At 39.9% G+C, this 16,696-nt stretch overlaps 1 protein-coding gene and 1 long non-coding RNA gene across 2 annotated transcripts in view; one reads left to right on the top strand and one right to left on the bottom strand.

Moving 5' to 3' along the window:
* MARCHF6 (membrane associated ring-CH-type finger 6) overlaps window positions 1-16,696 on the top strand; it is a 44,277-nt gene that overhangs the window by 23,095 nt on the left and 4,486 nt on the right. The window contains exons 13-24 of the mRNA XM_083749683.1: window positions 574-642; window positions 738-812; window positions 1,727-1,861; window positions 2,908-3,027; window positions 4,858-4,958; window positions 6,095-6,232; window positions 8,117-8,318; window positions 9,649-9,718; window positions 10,720-10,901; window positions 11,746-11,880; window positions 12,383-12,472; window positions 15,146-15,278. Of these exons, the coding sequence (XP_083605809.1) occupies window positions 574-642; window positions 738-812; window positions 1,727-1,861; window positions 2,908-3,027; window positions 4,858-4,958; window positions 6,095-6,232; window positions 8,117-8,318; window positions 9,649-9,718; window positions 10,720-10,901; window positions 11,746-11,880; window positions 12,383-12,472; window positions 15,146-15,278 (1,450 nt within the window). The remainder of the gene's footprint in view (window positions 1-573; window positions 643-737; window positions 813-1,726; window positions 1,862-2,907; window positions 3,028-4,857; window positions 4,959-6,094; window positions 6,233-8,116; window positions 8,319-9,648; window positions 9,719-10,719; window positions 10,902-11,745; window positions 11,881-12,382; window positions 12,473-15,145; window positions 15,279-16,696) is intronic.
* LOC310849502 lies at window positions 3,628-8,098 on the bottom strand. Its single transcript, XR_014566936.1, has 2 exons — window positions 6,523-8,098; window positions 3,628-4,043 (listed from the first exon to the last, which is right to left on the bottom strand). It is a non-coding gene; the product is annotated as an uncharacterized lncRNA (long non-coding RNA).

Raw genomic sequence — 16,696 nt, 5'->3', positions numbered from 1 at the left:
CGCACCATTGGGAAACTCATAATTGCAAGTAACATATTAGGATCATGCTGTAGGATTGGAGCAACCTCATTCCTGTTGAGGCACAAATTCCTTCTACTCTTGCCCTGATTTCTTACATCGGTAGCAATGTTAACCACTGTCAAGCTTACTAGGGTTCCTTCTTAAGAAGGCTTTCGTACTCCAAAACCTGATTCCAAGTTTTAGTTAAGAAGGAACTCTTGATAACTTTTATCATTAACAATGTTGGGGTTGATGTAAGAATTAAGAGCAGGACATTTGCTGCAGAGAGAGGAAGGTCTGGGCAAAGGAAGTGTGCATTCCTGTGGTCCATTTCAGATCTCCCAACTGTAGTTAAGGGGTACCAAGTGTTGGGTCCACAGTGACCATATGTGTTTGTGAGGAATATCTTACGGTTTTCAAACATTGTTTAAATATATATTTAAGTGAATACTTTCCCCTTCAACCAGTTACCTATTTCCAGGCTTCTGGTTGCCCAGTACTCATTCCTATGAACTTCTTCTGCCCTCTGCTTCACAAACCAGTATTTCACTTTCCTTGACCATATTTATACAGGGCTTGGCGGCACTTGTAAAATTTCAAAGATCACGTCGCTTGCTTGGAGTGTGCTATATAGTTGTCAAGGTATTCTAGCCTTAATAAGCAGGTCTATTTAATATAACAAATCAATATTCAGTAGTTGGTCCAAATAAAAAAACCCTGTCTTTCCCCCTCTGCAGGTGTCATTGTTAGTGGTGGTAGAAATTGGTGTTTTCCCCCTCATCTGTGGCTGGTGGCTGGACATATGCTCTCTGGTAAGATTAGCATTTATTAGAAGACAGACATTTATCACTGCATTCTAAGGGGCAGTCAGGAGGAGGGTTGCTTATGTAGGTTGTGTCTGTTAAATAGGACCAGTAATGCAAAAAGAAGTTACGACTATTAAGAAATTATTGGACCCATCTTTTTGCAGCGGAAGTGCTGTTCTGCTGGTGGAGAAGAGAGGGTTAAAGGGTCCACTGCTGTCCTGCTAGTGATGGAAGCAAAAACCAGCTGTGTAAAGGGAGGTGGTGGGTCCACAGGATCCTAAGCCTCTTTGTTCTCCAGGCATAGTTCAAACAGGTTATTATGACTATTATGAGATTAAAGGAACAATCCTGTGCTTCCCAGGAAGGACGCTGGAATCGAGGTAGTTAATCCCCTCCCATTGCATTCAGTTGGGCGGAGGAGGAGGGGTGGAAGAAAATGGAATATGACAGTGAGGAATCTTATCCCCATCTCCTGGCCTGGCCTCATTGAGCCTGCAAGACATAGGAAGTGGCAGTAGCCCCATCACAGATTCTCCATCTCCCCCTACCATCTCCATAAGGTTGCTGCACCATAATCGTTAGCTAGTTTTGCTGCAAATGTGGTTGACCATCTCCAAAGACTACGAATCCTCCATCTCCAATGGCTTTCTTAGTGATTTTATACCAAAGGTGATTCATTTTAAAAGGCTACAGTTCTGTGCTGAAAACTGACATATATATGCTATGGAAAATCTTATAGTATATACTGCTGTCTGTTAAGATTTGTTGTGCGAGGGCTGCATTGTTTTTTCACCATTGCTAAATGCTGTCTACAAATATATATTTAGAACTTCGCTGTTATGTATAAATAAAAGATGATGCAATTTTACTAGTTGCTGAGAGTTAAAAAGAATTACTTGCCTCTTTTAACTTTTCCATAGGAAATGTTTGATGCTACTTTGAAGGATAGAGAATTGAGCTTTCAGTCAGCCCCTGGCACTACAATGTTCCTACACTGGCTAGTGGGAATGGTGTATGTCTTCTACTTTGCTTCCTTCATTCTCTTGCTGAGAGAGGTATGGTTTGACTGAAGTGTGATTTTCTAAACCCATATGTTGAAAGAGTGCGGCTCTGGAATGGCTAATGTCATCCACATTTCTAGTTTTGTGTTCACCTCTGTTCACCAGCCTTTGCTGACAGGAAATAATTGGTAGGGTGGGACAAGGTGTTGCCCTACAACTTGTACTGGCTTAATAAAGAGTGTCAGTCTTGCATATGCTTGCTATTCTGCAGTGGAACAAGAGCAGTCCAACGGCTGCTGCTGGCAGATTCTATGTTTGATCAAAAATTGCACAAATTGCTTGTAAGGGCAGGCGGCAGAGTTGGCTGCTGGGTGGGGAACCATCTCTTGCTGAGCCATGGCCTGCTGCGTAAGAACATGCATTGTATAGCTGAAGGGGTAGGGGGTATTCCTTGCAGACACTGCTTCTGGGAACTGAATGTGAGAACTGGGAACCCTCAAGGTTTCCCCTCACCCATGCATAGAACCTCTGCACCTTGTGGTCCATGTGCCATTGGCTGAAGGACAGGAATGGGCCTAGTAAGCCGTGGAAGAGAGGGGGGAATTGACATGACAGAGGGAGCATGAGAGCCATGTTCGACAAAATTCAGCCGTGTAATTCTCTTGGACATAACTCAGCTGTTACCTCCTCAGGTAACAACTGGCTCAGTTGTTTTAAACTAGTTTGAGAGGAGGTAGGTAGTGTTTTGGTTAATCTGCAGACCATATTGAACATAAATAAGGAGTCTTTAGGGTCTCTATAATGTTAATTATAGATGTCAAAGAGAACAACAACTACCAGACTTTTAGAAGACATCTGAAGGCAGCCCTGTTTAGGGAAGCTTTTAATGTTTGATATATTACAGTATTTTAATATTTTTTTGGAAGCCGCCTAGAGTGCCTGGGGAAACCCAGCCAGATGGCCGGGGTATAAATAATAAAGTATTATTATTATCATTAATAGTAATAATTTATTGGGGGGAAATGTCAAAACTTGTAATCCTTCAAATATCAACCTACTTATACTTATTTTTCTTTCAAATGTTAATATTCTCTTTTCAGGTATTGAGACCTGGCGTCCTCTGGTTTTTGAGGAATTTAAATGATCCAGACTTTAATCCAGTTCAAGAAATGATTCACCTGCCTATTTATAGACATCTCAGGAGGTTTATTTTATCAGTGGTAAAGACATGTTTCCATTTTCTCTTCAAAGAAGTATAGCAACCAATGTTTTTTTCTATTCAGTTTCTATTTAGAATTTTAATGTTTGTTTCTCTGTTTATTAGCAAACAAAATAACTAACTGTATGTAAAGATATTGGGTTGTATTCAGTTCATGTTTACATAGAGTAGACACATTGAAATAGGCCTAAATCTTGGTAACTAATTTCAATTAATCTATTCTGAGTTAAAGTTAGTTGAATACAACCCATGGGGGCCAAAAGTCTCTTTTCCTTTCTATAAATATTTGCTGGTATCATAGTTTTCTTCTGTGTAACTTACTGCTGAAATAAGTTACAGAAGTATGATGATTCAGCAAGAACCAGCTTAGACTGTTCAGCAGTGCCAAGGAAAAGTAGATCATATTACAGGAAAATAATGTAAATGTTACTTAAAAGCAAGTACATGGGGCTTCCTGTGTGGAAAATGTCTAATCTTCAAGTCACTTAGATTACTAGGAAGCATACAATTGCACAGAATAATGTTTTGTTACAACAAGATATTATATTCTAAGCAGACACGGCACAAGACATTTTGGTTCTTGGGGCAAAATATCCAGTCCTTTTTAGCTTGCTTCCCCAAAAATTGATGCCAGGAGAAGAGTCAGAAATAAATCCAGTCGCTTCAGTTTTGTAGATTGTCTAAAATTTAGTGTGTACGTATCCCAGGCAGAAGTGACAACCCAGCCTAAATAGTAAACATTCCTGATTCATTTTCCAATAATTGTGTATCCAGATTTTGACATAAATAGGTTTTTCCCTTTGATAACCCACATCTACAGGTAAATTATCCAAATGCCAATGCAGACATTATATTTAGCTGGTTCTTTTTCTCTTTGGCATCTCATATTAGTAGCAGGCCCATAATGTAACTTGTGAGCCAGAAAATTCCAAAATGTACTTTCAGGTTGTTGCAATGGAGCTCTGATTTATTGATTCATAGATTATGTTGCTTAGGTGTGTGAACAACTTGTGCAAACTGAAAAGAAAAGAAGAAGAAACAAAACAGTTTTTTGATGCAGAGAGTTATCAAAACCATAGTTTGCAAGACTAAAAACAATCAGTTAACTAGTATGCTCCCTCTTCTCCTAGCTTCCATGTCTTGTGCTAACTTTGGTTTACCATGGCATTCAGAAATTAAGACATACTAAGCTAGAGTGTGGCTTAGTGTGAATGTGTCGCTGTGCTGGCTCTCAGACAGGAGCTCATACTTGCTTTGCTCCTGCTTAGGCTTTTTAGGTCATCTTGGGGCAACAGTTAAGCCAAGGGATTGTGGTTAAGGTCTCTCCTTCCTAAGCACCATCTGTGGCCAAGATTTGTTCTATGGTTACAGGTTTTGGATAAGGAGGAAAGGCCTTAACCATCATGCCAGGTTTGGACAACACACTAAGCCAAACCTTTGCTTAGCTGTTACCTAAAAACCTCACGGAGGAACAAAGCAGTTTTGATCTGCTCCTCAGGAACCAACACATTCACTCTGCTATGGTTTGGCCTAGCACAATGTGCAAATGTGGCCTGTGGCTAGCTATCCCTTGTTCGCAAAAAGAATTGGAAATCATGGCTTGAAAATGGTTGCTGAGTCTTACTGTTAAGTTCAGTGCTGACCAGATTGTTCTGATTTCAGTGTCATGGCAAACTGTGATTAGCAGCAGATAGGAACAGAAAATGCACAGAGCAGAGGAGGAAGTGCACAACCTCATAACTTGTTCGTGATTGTCCAGTCCATGCATTTTGCTAGTGTATAAATAGACTTTAAATTAAGGCTGTCACACAGAGTATCTTCCTTGTTGCAGATTGTCTTCGGGTCGATCGTCTTGCTCATGCTTTGGCTTCCTATACGAATTATTAAATATCTGCTGCCTCATTTTCTTCCATATAATGTAATGCTCTACAGGTAATTTATTTTTGGAATATTTTCTTTTACTGTTCTTTTACTGCAAATGTATATGTGCATATTTTAAACAAACCGTTGGCTGTGTTTGTTCAGTAAACTGTGTTCCAGTATACCAACTATACAAGGATCTTGTTCAGACATAATGCTAAACCTTGGTTTTTCATTACATGAATGGTTCTTAGGTTTGCAAGCTTTCTTTCCACTCCTCCGGCATGGACATAACTAACCACTGTTTGTTATGTCTGAATCAGGACAAACTGTTATTAGTCTTAACTGTACTTTAACTAAACAGACCATAGTTTACAATCCTAGCTTTTCTAAATTACCATTAGGATTAACCATAGTTTTGAATTTGGACATAATGATGAACCAGATGAAAACAGATGATAGCTTCTGATCTCCTAGTGGCCAGATCAGTGGTGGTAGAAGAGAATATGGAGAGCACAAAGCTTCTGCACATAACAGCAAATCATAGTTCAGTATTGCTTTCAAACCAGGCAAGAATCCTAGCTATAAAACAGGTGGACGACCTTTTTTATGTTGAGGGCATGCATTCAGATGGTGGTGAAGCCACCAAAGTGCTTTGGATTAACTAATATGGAATAAAAACCACCATGTTTCAGTTTTCACTATGGCCACGTCAAATTAGAATTTCCAGTCCTACTCAGAAGTAATCTCTACTTGGTTTGATGGGGTTACTCTCAATAAGTATGCAGATGATTTTAAAAATACAATAGCTACTGTTTTGGAAAGCAAGTAATGCCTTTCTGATGCTAGTGTGCTACTCCACCACCTTTCCCTCCAAGTAATAAAACCAGGGGAAACCATCAATTTATTTTTATTCAAATAAAATACTGTCCTTTACCATTTTCCTGAAACTAGTAAAGGGAAAAGACAAGGGGGAAATAAGAAAACAAACAGGAAGAAAGGAACTCTAATGGGATGGAAGAATGGGGCAACTTTGGGGGGTTGTTGGGGCTGCACAAAATGGGGTTGGGGACCAACTTGAGGGAAAGGTAGGATATAAACCAACAGTGGCCCTAGGCTGCAGGTTGTTCAATGCCTTAGAAAATACCAGTTTTATATCTATGTAACAGGTATTTGTTAATGACATCGCTGCTTTATTTGTTTCCCAGTGATGCTCCTGTGAGTGAACTTTCCCTAGAACTACTTTTGCTTCAGGTGGTGCTTCCAGCTTTGCTTGAACAAGGACACACAAGGCAGTGGTTGAAGGGTCTTGTACGAGCATGGACTGTTACTGCCGGGTACTTACTGTAAGTGTAAAGAACCCATAAAGCACAAATAACCCACATGTCTTTCATGTTTTTTGTTGACTAGACAATAAAAATGGAATGTTTAGATACTGCAGAATAAGTGTTTATAGCAAAAATTCAGAGGTTTTAATGATGACCTATATTTTAAAAAGCTAGTCTGTATAAGTGTACCAATGGAAATTGTTGTGCAGCTTTACTAATATTTATCTGTTTGATGGTTATGCAAGAGGGGAAATAGTTTCGTTAATTAAAAACCATAATAATTTTGTTTTTGTGTTCTCTACTCTTACCTATAATGCCTCAGTTAGCCTGGGCGCAGCTTCCGATGTGATCACCCCAGGTATAAGAGGCTAAGCTCTTCTAGGTGTCTTGCTCTTCAGAAGTCCATTTTTGGGGGTGCTCAGTAGTGTCAATTATAAATCTCACTTCCATGGAACTTCATGACACTTTGAAGGGACCTGTTTTTCTCAGGCAGGGAAGGGGGAAGCAATATAAAAAAAATTCATAAATATATATCAAAATTCTGATATATGGTAAGATGAGGCTTTTAGCTGGTTTCTGCAGTCTTTGAGGGTAGGAATGACTAGTAATTTATGTTTATAGGATGTTTGATGTCAGGGCTTGGTGTGAAAGCTAACCAACTCCTGAAGAAACTTAACATGCACACATACAGATGAGAGGGAAAACGATAATCTGATCCTAAGATTTGCTGAATCTTAATTATTTTATGTGAATGGGGTATGGCCCAAACATTAATGAAGTACTACTACTACTAATTATTTTAAGACTTCATTCCATCGGGCTGAAGCAGAGGAAGAACAGGACTATTTCAGCTTTGGCTCTTTTACTCTTTCTTTCACCATCTATCAATGGCTATTCCATCAGGCTACCAGAACAGTTTCCCTCCCTGCTGTAAGAACTGTACAGTAGACCCTCGGGTTACTCTCAAGTAATGTAAACTTTGGGTTGTGAAAGCGGCAAACCTGGAAGTATTTTTCCAGGTTTTGCTGCTTGCGCATGCACAGAAACAGCGCTTCTGGATATGGATTTTTCAGGGTGCACATGGACCCCTGGAACAAATTAAGTTTGTATCCCGAGGGTCCACTGTACCTTAAAGAACTGGTGCTTGAGTTTGTTTTCCTTCTGACCTCCCCATCCCTTTTACCTTTTGTTTCTGTATTTTTTACCTTTTATATTGTAAGCCTGAGGGACGGGAACTCTTTTGTTTCTTACTGATTTGCTAGCCGCTCTAGGCTCCTTTCCGGTTGAAGAAGAATTAATAAATGCTTAAAATACTAATAATTAGATAGGACAATACACTAGTTATCCTGCCCTGTAATGCTTGGAATTAGAGATGTCACTCACATTGCTTATTTGAATCCTATTCCATGTAGGGTGTGTGATCATCTTCATTCCAGATCTGTGATGCTGCATTTAGGGCTGTTGTTTTTCTTTTGCTGTTCCAATCAGTTAGTAATGAGACGTTTGGTTTCAGAACCATGTAGCATGGTAAAAACAGTTGTGAAAGCACAACAGATTTCAGTGGCCTTTGATAGCTATTCTGTGTCATTACAGTGGTACCTCTGGTTGCGGACGGGATCCGTTCCAGAGCTCCGGTAGGATCCTGAGGTTTCCGCAACCAGAGGTGCCTGTTCTGCGCACGCGCATGGCTTGATAGACTGCTACTGCGCATGTGCGTGTGGCGAAACCCGGAAATATACTTCCGGGTTTGCTGCGTCCGTATCCCAAAGGATACATAACAAGAGGGGTACCACTGTATTATCGTGCTTTTAATCATCATACCTATATATTCATTAAACACTAATAGGAACATTTATGGTAGCCAAGTTGGTTCACATTTTTTTTAAAAAAATGTTTTTTCAGGGATCTGCATTCTTACTTACTTGGAGACCAGGAAGAGAATGAGAACAATGCAAACCAACAGCCTAATAACCAACCTGCTCGCAATAATAATGCCATTCCAGTTGTGGGAGAAGGTCTTCATGCAGCCCACCAAGCCATACTACAACAAGGAGGACCTGTTGGCTTTCAACCTTACCGTCGGCCTTTAAAATTTCCACTCAGGGTGAGTTGTCCTAACTGTCCATTTAAAGCAGGGATGGCTAACCTGTGGCCCTCTAGATCAGAGCTTTCCAAACGGTGTGTCATGACGTGTTAGTGTGTCGGGTGCAGTGTGTAGGTGTATCTTGCGAATGCTTCCGGGGCTGGAAAGGGGTTAGTTTGACCTCCAGTTGGCAAGTAAAACTGAATTACTGTGTCACGAAATGATGCACATCTCAAAAGTGTGTCATCAGCATGAAACGTTTGGAAAGCTCTGCTCTAGATGTTGGACTCAACAGCCATCAGTCCCAGCTCAAATGGTCGGTAGTTAGGCATGATGGGAGTTGTAGTCTAGCAACATCTGATGGGGGCACAGATTAGCCAACCCTGTTTTAATACAGTGGTACCTCGAGTTAAAAACGCCTCAGCTTACAAACGCTTCAGGTTACAAGCTCCACTAAGCTGGAAGAGTTACCTCGGGTTGAGAACTTTGCCCCAGGATGAGAATGGAAATCGTGTGCTAGCAGTGCAGCGGCAGCAAGAGGCCCCATTAGCAAAAGCACACCTCTAGTTAAGAACAGTTTCAGGTTAAGAACGGACCTCCGGAACGAATTAAATTCGTAACTCGAGGTACCACTGTATGTAATTTAGTTCACTGGCATCTGGTTAATTAATTCTTCATTTCTTTTCAATATCTGGAACAAGTAATTCTAAAGGCAGTATTTTTGTGAGTGTTCAGTATCTTGTTTCCTTTGTTTGCCCATTCGATTCTTACAGAAAGGAATGGTTTCCCACCACTCTGGGGCTTATTGGCATCACATAAAGGAACAACAATAAAAGGGATGTGTGACTTTTATTTCAGGAAGTATATTATGGAAGCAGTCTGAAAACAAAATGTGTAATTGTAGGTATTGGTATGATCCTTCACTGTGTGGCTGTCAGACCAGTTGAAGAGAAAGACACTTTATGTTCAGTTAGCCTTGAGGTCCGCCTCTCCAGGTTGAATGTATATGTGGAGGTCTAAAATTCTGTATCTCATGGAGAGAAAGCTAACAAGACTACATACAGTAGTTTTCGAGTAAAAAAATAAATGCTTAAGATCTGGGCATTAGGAGAATCAGAAATGTTAATTACTTATATTCAGACACAGAGCCTGTTGCTTTGTCAAAATGCTTTCAGTGACTTCTAGGCACACAGGGTATTTCAGGCATATATTTTCTACTTTTGACTGCAGGCTCTCATACAACTGGAATAAAATTGCTAAATTTTAAGGTGTCTTCCAAATGCCCTTTTTATTGCTTTTTTCTTTGTAAATAGATTTTACAATTTTTCCACTTCATTTTTGTGTTTTTCAGATATTTTTGTTAATCATTTTCATGTGTATAACACTACTGATAGCAAGTCTTATCTGCCTAACGTTACCAGGTATGTATTTCCCAGTAGCAAGTTGCTGCTGCTTATTAACATGTCCTTGTTTATTTAATTTTAATTTGCTTGAATGGAAAAATAAAATAGGAAAACGTAATGCAGAAAACAGCGTATCTTCTGTTGTGTGGACTTTGAATATGCTGATCTTTTTTCATAAATCAATATCTAGACCAGTGTTATTTCAGTAAAAACGAAAGTAAATAGTCATTTTGGCATCTTTCATATTTATATTTGGCTGTTATGATGTGTGCTTACTAAAATACCATTTTGACGCCTAAAAGTTTTTAGAAATTGCTTCAACTTGCTGACTTCATGTAATGTAAATATGAATTTTTATTGGGCCAGCTAGTTAATTTAAAGCTACAGTTCTAGGTATATTTACTTGGAAGTAAGTCCCATTTAACATGGGCAGATTTAACATCCAAGTAAATATATGTAAGATTGGGCTTCCTGACCGCCTTAAATAAGCTTGGTCAGGAATCTGAACCCAGATCTCCTGATTCAAGCACCAAATAACCACCATCCACATGTCTTTTCTAAAGAAAAATGAATTCAGACACTATTCGTTTGGTACACATCATTTTAACAGGGAGTGTTTTGACCTGACTTCTGTTAGCTCCTGAAAAGTGGGGCAAATGCTTTGCAGATTTTACTTAACTTGGTTTTTCTTTGTGCAAGGTGGTTAATAAATTTAATACTAGGGTTAAAACAAAATTGGATCTATTCAAATTAGTGGCTGGGATGTAATCAGCTTGTGAAAACGTAATGTAACTTTTTACTTCACTTTCTTTGAACAAGTAGTTCCCATTCAATATTACGAATTGCTTTTTAAACTGCCCTCCATTCAAAAGCGGCTGTCATGCGCCACTGGGGGCTGCAATTGAGTGAAAGAAAACTCTGAAGCTACTCTGCTTATGAATTCTCTGGGCCCGTATCATTCTATGGCTGTCTGGTAGTGTGTGTTTCTTTTAAATATTCATTAATGTTTCTGGTTTTAGTATTCGCTGGCCGTTGGCTGATGTCCTTTTGGACAGGGACCGCCAAAATCCATGAACTGTACACAGCTGCTTGTGGGCTCTACGTTTGCTGGCTTACCATTCGGGCGGTGACGGTGCTTGTTGCTTGGATGCCACAGGGCCGCCAAGTGATTTTTCAGAAAGTTAAGGAATGGTCCCTCATGGTAAGTCATCTGAAAAAATGCATTTCTTTTAAGTTTCGGGAAGCACTTACATCTTAGTGTATTTTTGGTCTTTGTGGAAGCCGCCCAGAGTGGCTGGGGAAACCCAGCCAGATGGGCGGGGTGCAAATAAATTATTATTATTATTACTTAATTGATGTGGAGGGAGTGTTTTTCTATCTATTCAAGAAGCAACTGTGACAAATATGTTTCCTCCACTATGGGCCTCCTCTAGAAAGAGGAAATCAAAGAAATAATTAGTTGTAGCATTTCCCCCCCCCCCCCCAAACTGCCATAGACTTCATGGCCTTCAGTTATTCACCAGATCTGGGCAACAAAGGTTGGAGGGTAATGAAAGACCAGAACCACTCTTTAATTTCTTGAAGGAGAGAGCCTAGGTTTCTCAATCCTGCCTTTGAACTCTTGTCCTCTGAGCATAAGCTGGAGTGGAGACTTTGGCAAAGGCTATTTAGTGCTGAACCTCGCTCAGCACCTGGTAGCAGAAATTTCCGTACTTTGCCTTCACATATTTTGGGGAAGAGTTGTAGCATTGACAACTGACCCCAGGTATGAACCCTAGTGAGCTCTCATTCATATGTGCCAGCTGAAGGAAAGTAGACTTCCTTTCCTTCATTACTCTCTCTGCGCTTTCTCGGATACATTTTGTCAGAGGCAGCTGCCTTAGAAATTACTGCTCTAGAGGGGACCCACTAAATCCTTTCTAAATCTGGTTCTGCATATTTGTTTCTCTTTGCACTCCGTTTTATTGTGATGTTGTGTAAGTACAGACACAAGGTTTTGAAGTGTCACTAAATTAAGTTTTCTCTCTCTTTTTTTTACTTTTTAGATAATGAAGACATTAATAGTTGCTATATTGCTGGCAGGTGTAGTTCCGCTTTTGCTTGGACTTTTGTTTGAGCTGGTTATTGTTGCTCCTTTGAGAGTTCCCCTGGACCAGACACCGCTATTCTACCCATGGCAGGTAAACTCTGTACTTTTCGTTTTAATTGCTGTTGTAGAAATTAGGCTTCTGAGCTCCGCCAGGGAAAAAGGCGGAGAATGAATGAATGAATAAAACTTCAATAGTTCCAACTGTTGTCTTTTGCAGTAAATTAAACTAATGAATGTAGCTTTAGAACTGTGAGCTTCATTGTAACTGAAACTCAAAGTGAACATAGGGCTATTTTTATATATTCCCTGCCTTTTCATAAAAAAAGTATTTAAGGTGATTTACATAAAATCAAGCGACATTCACATTTGTAACTTAACTCTAAATATGTGTGACGAAAATAACACACATTAATTTCACATATGTCCCTGCATCTATTTTCCTCCCCTTCCTTTGTATTAGCAATTTCCCTACATTAGCAAATTATAAGCAACAGTTTTGGGTGTGTATGTAAGAGCCTGCCCAGTTTTACTCTACAATCACTGTGCATATTGACGATGGTATAGAAATAATAATTGTTTTCGTTTTGACTTAGGACTGGGCTCTTGGTGTTCTGCATGCCAAAATAATTGCTGCCATAACTCTGATGGGCCCTCAGTGGTGGCTGAAAACTGTTATTGAACAGGTAAGAACTGCTTCTTTGGTGCAAGGGAGGCAAACAAAACATACAGACCATTAAATTGCCCATACTAGGGAACCTGTGGCCTTTCAGAGCTTGTTGGTTTGCAACTTGCACCGTCCCTTACATTTTGGCTATATTGGCTGTGGCTGATGACATCTGGAGGACTCTAGGTCCCTTATCCCTGGTTTATTCTGTTTACTTCTTCCTTAGCTACCTCTAAAACTTAGCATCTGTTCTCTCGCTTGGGAGACTTTGGCTTGATACCCATAAAGTATTACTGAATTTTCAGTTTGGAACTGTGTTTTCCTGACCAAGAAGCTGCAAAATAGCTCTCGTCTCTCCCCACACTCTCCAAAAGCATAACATTACATTGGGTTACCACTCAGAGGAGAATGTGACAAAAGTTGACAAAGGTTTTTCACAGAAGGGAAGTCACTAGTGTTAAGGGAAAAAGCAGGGAGAAAATATAAGTAAATTTTACAGGGCTACTTTTGGTTCGTTTTTTCCCAAAGCAAATATAACAAACAAATTAAGTGTTAAACAAATTGCAACAACTAACACTATAGAAACCTTTCTCATTATATAAGGCACACTTTTATCAAATATTTTCCCCAAAGGATGTTTCTTATTGATTCCATGAGTTGAACATGCCTTGTCTCTATACCTTCTAAGTTTTATTTCTGCTTTTACTGTTACCTTGTTCAGATGATCATATCCTGGCTCAATGAGATGCTTTGTTCCTCAGTATAACCTAGCAAACAACTGAGGAAGTCTTAAATTACCTATAATTTCCGTTTTGTCTGAACTGGGAAACTTTGACAAACAATTTTGGAATAAGCTAGAAGCCCACTTGAAACCATGACTTCATATTCTGCCTTGCTGCAGAGTCATTAGCCACAGTTTCCTTCTTCAGATATAACAGGAAACTAAATATCTGTAGATTTCCTGGTTTGGTTATGGGAAGGGTTATTCACACCTCTGTTAAACCATTATCATCTGAACATGGCAAATGTGAAAAATATCATCCTTATTATAGCATCTTCAACATATAATACCCTTGGTTGTATCATTTTAAAAACTGAAATGCCAGTATGTGTTAAAACCAACTGTATTGTAATTTTACAATGGTTTTCTAATGGCCACATGGTATAAGCCATAACCAAACCTTGCACACACAGTACAAAACATACTTTCCTTTTTTTTTTTTAACATATGCACTATAATGGAGGCATCTACAGTACCAAAAACACGTATTATAGACTTAAAAACAACTTGAAATTATTAAAGTGTATTTATTTTATTTGAACAATTTATATACTACTTAACTACAGTCATCTCTGAATGGTGTGCAATGCAGAAGGGTAAAAGTCAGTTAAAACTATAAAATAAGACTTCAATTAAAATGCCTGCTGGAATAAAAAAAAAAGTCTTCGGTTGGTGCTGGATGATCAATAGGAAGAGCAGCTGTCTGACTGGGAGTTCCACAGAATTGGGCCCATAATACAGAATGCACAGCTCCTTGGAGACACATGCCTGTTTCCTTGTACATTCCCCCCCCCCCCGTTTATATAAACAAATGAGGCAGCAGCTAACACATACTCTGTTCCCAGGTGTCCCCACTCCCCCAATTTTAGGTTTCTATCTGTGTTGAGCTTTTTGTTTTATTACTGTATATTTTTATTTCTAGATATTGGGAGAAAAAATGATCTTGATTATTAGGACAGAAATAATGGGTTGTGTCCAACCAAGTTTTCCCATTTGCACAAAGGTTTGTTGTCTGTGCAACAAAACCTCCCCCTCTCCTTCCCAAATCCGCTTTAGTTGATTTATATACTAAAACACCTGTTTAGTGATACAGTCATACTTCGGGATGAATACGCTTCAGCTTAAATATTTTTGGGTTGCGTTCCGTGGCGACCCGGATGTAACGGAGCACGTTACTTCCGGGTTTCGCTGCTCGCACATGCGCAGACGCTCAAAATGATGTCACGTGCATGCGTGGAAGCCGCCAATCGCGATCCACGCAGATGCGTCTTACGTTCGCTTCAGGATGCGAATGGGGCTCCGGAACGGATCCCGTTCGCATGCAGAGCTACCACCGTACGTGGAAACTCAACTGTGGTTTAGCTCTATGTGGATGAGATACAGTTTGCCCAAGCAAAGTGTCTGCAAACAATAGCTTTGCTTTTAAAGAATGAAGAATGCTGAGTCCTATGAACCAGGGATACAGTTCCTGGCTTGCAGCAAACTGTATTAAGTTTCAAAACAAGTTAACTTCAACTCATGGGTTATGAAACTGGCTTCATAAACTAATAGAGTTTGTTGTAAGCCAGGATTCCTGGTTTGTAGGAGGCAGCAAGCCAACCTTAATTTGTAAGTGAAACTACTTTCTGCAGAACTGCTCCTGGCTGTGCATGGAGGGGGAGATATGCAGGCTCAGTAATTTGTTTGGGCTTGCTTCAGCCTGCAGCTCATCTAGATAGCACTAAACCATCGTTTACATGCTAATGCTGATATTAAAATATTAACTGCCACATTTAATGCTAATATTTCAATGCTATAATGCTGTCATTCCTTCTTAATCATAAATATGGAGATTTTTGTATGTAATACGTTTAATGGCAGGGGCCGGGCAGCCGTCCTTCATGCATCTTGACTGTGGTCTTATTTTTTCAGGTTTATGCAAATGGAATTAGGAATATTGACTTACACTTTATAATACGGAAGCTTGCAGCGCCTGTTATCTCAGTTCTGTTGCTTTCTCTTTGTGTACCTTACATCATTGCTTCTGGTATTGTACCTTTACTAGGTAAGTGCAGATGGGCATACAGATTTCATTGTGTGGGTCCCAGCTTAAGATACGAATCGGGGGAAATCTTTTGTGAGAATGTCAAATGAGTGTTCTGTCCAGCATGTCCATTAGGTAGCTGTACTTCACTTACCACATTTTGTATCTTGCCCAAAGGTTCAAGAAGTATTTCGTTTGCTAGCTTCAGTGAAAACCATCATGTTACATCATTTGGAGAGTTTTGGCCAACACATAGATCCTGAAGCTGTTTAGCAGCTGGTAGGCTTTAGCTGAAATTTAGAGATTCCCAGCTTTTGTTTTCAAAGAAATGTACTTCTAGGTCATTAAAAATGAAATAGAAATATGTGCTAAATTTGAAGGTGGTGGCTAAAATATCACCCTAAAAAGAATCATTTCAGGTAAACAAAGATAGCCTATTAAATATGTGAATATTTATACAGAAATTGTACAAAATACATAAACAACAATCAGGTGGGGTGTAGGGCTACTACCACAAAATAGCTAGTATTTTAGAGTTCAGTGACAACACTATTGGGCAGCCCTACTCAGAAGAAAGACCTAATGAATGGGATTCACCAAACCAGCATCGTTGGTGGAAACTCTGCACAAGGGCTTCCGCTTGTGCAACTGGGCTCCTTTCCCCTCGCCCTGCGCATATCAGAAATTGGCTTGGGGTGGTGGCATCAGGAGAACCCCTGAACCACACATGGGGGGAGGAGAGGGGAGATTGTTCCATCTGGAAGAACTGGAAGAATGTGATTTTGAATTCCACCCATTGTCATTTGTCACCTTGGAAGTACCGTATTTTTCATCTATAAGATGCCCCCATGTATAAGACAACCTCTATTTGTTGAGCCCTAAATTAAGAAATATTTTTTCCATGTATACATTCCATGTATAAGACAACCCCCAATTTTAAACTTAAAAAATTTGGGGGAAACACAGAAAAATATGGTATATCTAGGACATAATGAGCTTCAAGGTAAAGGGACCCCTGACCATTAGGTCCAGTCATTACTGACTCTGGGGTTGCGGCGCTCATCTTGCTTTATTGGCCGAGGGAGCCGGCATAGAGCTTCCGGGTCATGTGGCCAGCATGACTAAGCCGCTTCTGGCGAACCAGAGCAGCGCACGGAAACGCCGTTTACCTTCCCGCCGGAGCACTACCTATTTATCTACTTGCACTTTGACGTGCTTTCGAACTGCTAGGTTGGCAGGAGCAGGGACTGAGCAACGGGAGCTCACCCTGTCGCGGGGATTTGAACCACCGACCTTCTGATTGGCAAGTCCTAGGCTTTGTGGTTTAACACACAGCGCCCCCCGCATCCCATGCATAATGAACTTACAATCACTCAAATAAAAACATGGCTGCAGAATTCAAGATTGAATTATTGATTCAGAATTATTTGTACTTCGAA

This window comes from Podarcis gaigeae, assembly GCF_964106915.1.
Source record: "Podarcis gaigeae genome assembly, chromosome: 7".
In the NCBI taxonomy this organism is placed as follows: Eukaryota; Metazoa; Chordata; class Lepidosauria; order Squamata; family Lacertidae; genus Podarcis; species Podarcis gaigeae.
This window is presented reverse-complemented; position numbering and strand designations above follow the sequence as displayed.